At 39.6% G+C, this 7,640-nt stretch overlaps 1 protein-coding gene across 1 annotated transcript in view; it reads right to left on the bottom strand.

The window, feature by feature from the left end:
• The window catches only part of LOC138015964 (neuropeptide Y receptor type 1-like), a 6,689-nt gene extending 2,112 nt beyond the window's left edge, over positions 1-4,577 (bottom strand). The window contains exons 1-2 of the mRNA XM_068863113.1: positions 4,372-4,577; positions 1-552 (exon numbers count right to left, since the gene is read on the bottom strand). The exon at positions 1-552 is cut by the window's left edge and continues 2,112 nt beyond it. Of these exons, the coding sequence (XP_068719214.1) occupies positions 1-515 (515 nt within the window). The 5' untranslated portion in view covers positions 516-552; positions 4,372-4,577. The remainder of the gene's footprint in view (positions 553-4,371) is intronic.
• Between the last annotated feature and the right edge of the window lie 3,063 nt (positions 4,578-7,640).

Raw genomic sequence — 7,640 nt, 5'->3', positions numbered from 1 at the left:
TTACCCGGATGAAAATCGAACCTATTTCGTTGCAGTGAGTAAGAAAGAGGAAAGTTACAAGACAAGACCCAACAAACAGCAATCGATATCAAAACGTTCCGCTTGGTGAAGTGCTTCCGATGAAGGTTCGATTTGAGCATGATAAAATATCGATTTATTGCAATGAGTGCCATACTATGAATTGACGCCGTCGCTAACATAGCGGAAACAAACCCATAAAACTGGCAAGCTTCGTCCCCAAATGTCCACCTTCCCTGAATCGTCACGACGGGGACAAATATCATCGTACAAAGAGATAACAGAAAGTCTTGAAAGCTCAACGAAGCGATGTAGTAGTTTGAGATTGTTCTCAGGGACGAAGTCTTGGCTATCACCAAGATTATAAGAAAGTTTCCACATAGTCCTGTCAGGCCGATTAGGAACACTATTGTGAATTCTACAATGATCTCTGCCTCACTTCGCGACGCCAGTTCTCTTGTCAATTCCGCGTGCAAGTCGAGATCGGCTTCTCTCATGGCGTGATTTTAATTCTTTACACTGCTTCGGATCAACCTGTTTTCAAAGAAGTGGAAGAATACATTGAGTTCTTAGAGGCTTTCCATCCATTACAAGGGACAGAAAAGTAATACACCCTCCCATAAATAAAAACCCACTTCTTACGTGATTCAATAGGCCATAACAGGATTTATAACAACTGCTGAAAAGAGAGACAAATTCAATACGTGCCCTGGTTTTGTGAAGATTTGGACTTCACGGAAACGAAAATTGAATGCCATTGATCAATCACAAAAGTTGCAAACAATCGAATGCCAATAAAGCACTCGGTCCCGGGCGAGGTAAAACGCGCACAAGCAAGTCACATCTGATTGGCTGATAGCAAGGAGCAAGACTTTTGATATTGGCCAGTAGTCGAGCGAAGTAATGCAAAACAGTACTAAAGCAATTACAAAATCAGTTACTTTCAGCGCTCAACTGAACAGCGTGCTATTTTGTCTTGAATGTGATCCGATTGTTAAAATTTGTGCAACTAAATTAATTGGAACATACCCTTACCGTAAATCCTGTATTAAGCGCCCCCCGGGGGGAGGCTTATTTATTTCAAGCACATTTGAGGGGGGGTGGGAGCTTATTTAATTTAGCGAAACACATTACTGGTAGCAAAACACGAAAGAAACAGACCAGACTTACGGTTCCCTATTTCCCGTTTTATACCGGAGCAATACGTATGGGTTATTGACCAAGCGTGAGGTCAAGATGACTGGATATTGGCCAAGTTCTTTTTTTGCGTGTTTATGGACCGAGACGAAGTCGAGAACGAGGCCAATATCCAGTCATCTTGACCGAACAATCTTGGTCAATAAAGGATTTATTATATGGCTTAAAACACCAAAAAATGATCTTTGATCTTGCGGGACCAAGTGAGAAATCCCGAGCGGGCAGTATCGCTCCATCTTGCCCGCTCGGGTCACTAATCAGAGCGCGCCATTTGGTTCATCTTGCCCGCTCACGGAGCTCACGGAGCTTATTATATGACTAGCTCCGTGAGCGGGCAAGATGAACCAAATCGCGCGCTGTGATTGGCTACCCGAGCGGGCAAGATGGAGCGATCCTGCCCGCTCGGGATTTCTCGCTTGGTCCCGCAAGATCAAAGATCATTTTTTTGGTGTTTTATCCCATATAATAAATCCTTTATTGACCAAGCTTGTTCGGTCAAGATGGCTGGATATTGGCCTCGTTCTTTTTTTGTGAGTTTACAGACCTCGACTTCGTCTCGGTCCATAAAAACGCAAAAAAATAACTTGGCGAATATCCAGTCATCTTGACCGTCACGCTTGGTGAATAACCCATATATATGGAGATTTGAACGATGTTATACCCGTTGTACAAGTTTTTTGCAACATTTTTATTCATTTGCGGGAACCATGCGAACTTCCAGCATGTGTTACTACAATTGTAGCTAATTGGCAGCTAACGTCTTGTTTCGCATGGCCCGAGCAGTTCATTCTTGTTTTAATATAACAACAACATGACTCTCCGATTTTGAATTGTGAAAAATTTCTTGGTTACCCCGTTTCGAGCTTCTTTTCTGAAAACCAAGGCCTAGGCAATGCGCATGCGTAAAATCGACCAATTAATTGCAAACTCAAAATCTGCTCCCAGGCATAAGAAAGTCGTAGGAACATCTGAGTACATCCACTTTTAGTTCTAAGTGCTGATTTAACTCATCAATACTCTATTGCTCCCAGGAAAAACTACCGAGTTTTAAATCCCATCTCTCATCTTCGCTCTGAGGAGAGGAAAGGAAAGGGAAGGAACTTTTATTTAAGGTAATTCCTTAGTATTGCATTGCGCATTCCGACTGCGCACGATTTTCGCCTCATTAGCGCGCGCACATGAGCACGTGCGCGTACAAAACGTAAGAGATTTTCCTCAAACTAAGCCCGATAGCGAAATAACTGCTCCTTTTCTCTCAAACGAGCACGGTGACCCCCGATTTTTATTTTATTTTTTTTTCAAGTATTTGGTAAGAAAAGTCTAATAAAGAACATATTTGAAGAAGAAAAAAAGTTTGATAGAAGAACATGAATTTTTCTTGGAAAACATTTCCGTACTGGGTGTATTTTACCCAAGACGAGAACTTCAAGCTAACCATGGCACTGTCCCAAAAAGTGCACTATTCCCACAACCAGGCAATCAAAAACGGCGTAAATGAAGCAATACTGCTCGTGTGAATAAAAGAAGCTTTATTTTCAAAATAAAATTTTGTGTCTTTGAGGTAAACAAGACTTAATTCTGTATGAAGGTGATTCGAATTTTTAACGCGCAAACAGTAAAAATACCACATTTTAAGAGCCTGCTGACGCGTAAACAAGCACAGTGACCCCATTTTTTAATTGCATTTTTTTAATGTTCATATCATGAATGTTAATTGTGCCAAGTTTCCAAAACAGTTTGATAGTAGAACAATTTCAAGGGAAATACCTTAAGTGTCTACTTTTCTGGCACGGTAGCACTATAATTGGGGAATCAATAAATTAACGCAAATCAAGAGAGTATGTCAGTAAGAGAGATATTCCCTCATATTGGCCCTATTCCCATCGTAATCCCTCTTAGGTTATTTTTAGATATCTCCTGCAAGATCCGGCATTCCCACGAGGGTTAACTGACAGCCAATCATATGTCCCCATTTTCGCGAACGACGCGAATCATTGCGTGGCAGTTCGCTCAGCTGTCAACATTGGTAAAAATGAGACATATGATTGGCTATCAGTTAACCCTTGTGGGAATACCGGATCTCGCAGGAGATCTAAAAATAACTTAAGAGGGATTACGATGGGAATAGGGCCAATATGAGGGATTACTTCTCTTACCTCCATGCTCGCTTGCGCAAATCAAATCAAATGTTGGTTATTGAGGACCTTTCCTTCACTTGAGAATAGCCGCGTTTAATGCCTTAGGGTAACAAAGACGCTTTATATCGCCTTTGGAAAATTTGACTTAGTCAGAACATGTTTTGTTACCCTTCTCTTTCATTAAATTCAGCAGGTAAGTGCCGAACGGAATCGAAGGATATGACTGCTCAATTTTAATGACACAATTCACATCTAGCTTTTTTTTTTTTTTTTGCTTAATGCAAACGCGCAATTCAACAAAGAAAATAAAATCAAATTGTCCGTACCGTCAAAGTGGCACCTGTATTAAATTAAATTAAATATTTGACTGCATAATGCTGTCGCTGCAAAATTGTTCGCAATTAATCCATCTTTCATTTCGACTCTTAGGAAATCATATTTATTTTACACGGACGTTGTCAGTGAAAAAAAAAATAGAATTATCTCCAGGAGTGCAATGAGAATTGAGGCTCTCAGGTTCTGAATACCAATTGAATTGAACTTAAAATTAATATTATTAGTAATGCAGCAAATAAATAACGCGGCAACCACCCATTCAGTCAAAGCCACTGGAGGTCGGGGCTTGCACTGTCTGGATTTCCCGGTGAATCGTAACTTACTTATTTCCTGACGTTATCTAGCGCTAAAAAACGTATTTTTTTGCATCTGCTTCTATTTATTTCATTAAGCCATGCAGTCAAGCAAAGTCATTTTTTCTCTACGTATCTGTACAGCATTCTAAATATATCGCGAAGGAAGAAAAAGTGTTGTATGCGAGAATACTCAGAAATTCTCTAGAGTAGAGATAAGACATATCCCCGATCGGATGAAGCAATTTACTAAGTTGGCTTCAAAGATGTTCACGGTTTTCCAATTGATCTCCTTTCTATCACAAAGTTGTTACTGAATGTTTAATGACAAGGAGACGACCACACAGCTTTTTTGCGTCCATCCATTTTTCATACAATGGTCCACCTACCTTTAAATTGGAGTTTGAGACAGGGTCTTCCCAATACCCTTTGACAATTAAATTACGGTCTCTTTTTTTTTAAAAATTACCAAACTTGACACCTCCCAAAGACGTGGCCCCATTGAGTATTTTTCCATATTCGCTGTCTTAGACCTTTCCTTCTTCTCATGAATATTTGATTATATCGAAGCTAAAATATAATTAAACGTAATCAATTTTCCAACCATGCATGCACCTGTCGCAATATGTATTTGACTCTAATTACGGAACAGGAATTTCACAAGAACGTAATATTGTGTTTGCGTCAGCCTGCCGCACGTAGGACAGTTTGACAAACAAAGAGATCAACAAAGCCGACAAACTGTCAAACTTAATTAAAGGAACGAAGTCCACAGCTGCACCCGAACAAAAGAAAAGTAGAGCTTAGCTTTTAGAATCTCCGTAGGGTGGCCAATTTACATTATCAATTCCGTTGATAAAACCATTGACTGGCAAATTTTATATTTATGTACTACTTCCCCACCGACACAGCACCACAGTTTCTTTAGAAACTACCCCCTTCCAAAAGAAAAGTAATATCGTTTCATGCCAGTTTTAATCTTACGAAATGTAGTCGTTATCTTTAAATTCAACAATCGAAAACATATTCATAGACGTAAAAGGAAAGTAAGAAGGTCCAAAGGAAGCTACAAAGATCATAAATTATTGGGCTTTCAGTCTGAAAGAAGATGTGTGTGCCTCTGTTCTAAAAGAAGAAAAACATTTCGACGATTTCTGGGACGGATCCAGGTTTTTAGCAGGAAGGGGGGGGGGGGGGGTCCGGGCCGGGGGCATCCTCCCCTGGAAATTTTTGAAATTTCAAGTCATCGGAATCGCGATTTCCGCCACTCTACGGCAAAGTCAGCGTCTTTTAATATAATTATTAAAAGTTAAAATGCCATTCTTTTTGCATCAAAATGTAACAGAGCTGCATAAAAACGATGCAAATTTGCATTTGCAAAACTATGATAAAAATATACTGCATTTGATCTTTTTTTCAAATTTGTGTTTATCAAAGACTGGATCAACCAGAACCCTTCTTCGGGAGTATCTCTCCGCAAAAAGCTCGACCACAGCATCGTCGACGTCACGGTAGTCAACGGGCTTTTCGTAGTGAATGTTTATCAGAGCCAAGTTTGACAGTCTTAAATTGCATGGTTATCAATTTTTTGCATTTAAGATTGACTATATTTATTTTATATTTAAACAAGTTTTTGACGTTAGCTGTTTTAATTTAGGGGGTTCGATCGAACTCCCCGAACCCCCCTAGATCCGCCCCAGGGATTTTATCTTCGAGTGTCTCGGACCCCCAAGCGTCCATGTAATGTTTTGTTTGTTGATTAGATCTACTGATGAAACAGGGCTTAGTATGTTTTTTTCCGTTCAGGTACGCACAGGAAGGAGTAGTGAAACGAGAGCCGAAGGCGCGAGCCTCTAGGGGGGTGTGAGGGCGTGTTCCCCTAGAAAAATTTTATTTTTACGGCCTCAGAAATACCATTTCCCATATTTTCAAGGGGAAGTTTCACGAATCAAAGCATGAAAAAAATATTTATGAAAGTCAAGTAAACTACTGCACGACTTATGAAACAACGCAAAAATGTATTTTTTAACGATATTTCGGGCTGGCCAATACCAGCTTTTATCAGGTTTAGATCTCGGAATAAACCTGATTAAGGCTGGTATTGGCCAGACGAAATATCGTTAAAAAATACATTTTCGCGTTGTGTTATCAGTCGTGCAGTAGTTTGCATGACTTTCATACATACATGAATACATATTATTATATGTATTATTTCTTTCTTATTCTTATTTCTTTCTTAATTGTCAATATAGGTCAGAAAAGTGGCAGCTTACTCAGCTGATGTTGACCTACCTACCTACGGCACTAACACCATTACTAAAGAAAATTAATAATAAATAAAATTTTCCATATCCTTTTTGGTATTGACAGTTGTTCCTTTTACAAACGAGATTTTCTCTAAGTTCTTCTTATTACTTTTAAGAGTTTTCTTAAAATTGTCTTTTACCTTCAGACTTCTGGTCAGCTTATGTAGACAGTTCCATCAGTACAATTGGTCCTCTATAGTCAAGATTATTTTTTGCCCACTCACTGTTCTTAGTATTTATTTGTGCCATTATCCCTTTCCTTTCTGATTCAATAAATCTGAATTTACACAGCCAATTTACGATTTTATGCTTAGTCTTGCCACTTTAAGTACTCAGGGTCTCACATTCGTGCACATTTCTTGGTACTTTCTTAAATTAATATTGACATAGATTGAGAAGAGTCTCGGGCCCAATAAGGATCCTTGTGGTACTCCAAATTTCACTCCCAACCGAATTCTGACTGTACTCCGTTGATATCCAGAGACTGTTGTCTATCACTCAAGTAACTATCTAGCTATGTTAGGAGGTTTCCGCTTATGCCGCAGCTTTGTAATTTGTAGTGAAGAATATTTCTATCAAATGTGCAGTCAAATGCCTTGCGATCTTCTCTGACCCAACGCTGTGCAAGACTTATCGTCCACGGTGTGTTTGCAAAGGTTTTAAAACCTCAACTTCACATGAAAAAAGGTAACTTTTCAGAAAACTCTTGCACTTGTTAAAGTCGCTTTTTGCGGCCAAAAAAATCTCTAAATAAATAAATAAATAAATAAATAAATAAATACATACATACATACATACATACATACATACATACGCATCAAATAAATAAATAAATAAATAAATACATACATAAGTCAAATAAAGTAAATAAATAAAATCTGCCGTTTTTTTAGATTTTCGAGGTACACAAGTGCGCTTCGCAAGTGCGTATCTGGCCCGAGTTGCTCGAAGCATGGTTAGCGCTAATAAGCAGCGTTAAATACCACGGAAACTAATTGGTTTTGATACCAGCTCTTAACCAATGGCTAGCGCTAACCAGGCTTCGAGCAACCGGTCCCTGGTCGTTATATACGCCCTAGTCTTCGTAGCAGGCGGTTTGGTAAATTTCAAAAGCTTCTTTGCACCGGGTTGACTTTCGAGAGATCGTTTGAATGCAAACCACATGAAAAGCAAGTGAAGAGGGAGGGGGCAAGGAGAAGCCTTCTCCTCGGCCCCTCCCCCTCGCGTTCTCGTTTGACTTCGGTCCAGGTTTTCGCGCGGCCATATTCAAAACGATCACTTGAAAGTCAACCCCAGTGGAAAGAAGCGTCTAAAATTCGCCAAACCGCCTGCTACGCAGGCTAGCTACGCCC

This window comes from Montipora capricornis, chromosome 9 (assembly GCF_036669925.1).
Source record: "Montipora capricornis isolate CH-2021 chromosome 9, ASM3666992v2, whole genome shotgun sequence".
Taxonomy (NCBI): Eukaryota; Metazoa; Cnidaria; class Anthozoa; order Scleractinia; family Acroporidae; genus Montipora; species Montipora capricornis.
The sequence above is the reverse complement of the archived record's forward strand: the minus strand, read 5'-3'. Positions and strand labels throughout refer to the sequence as shown.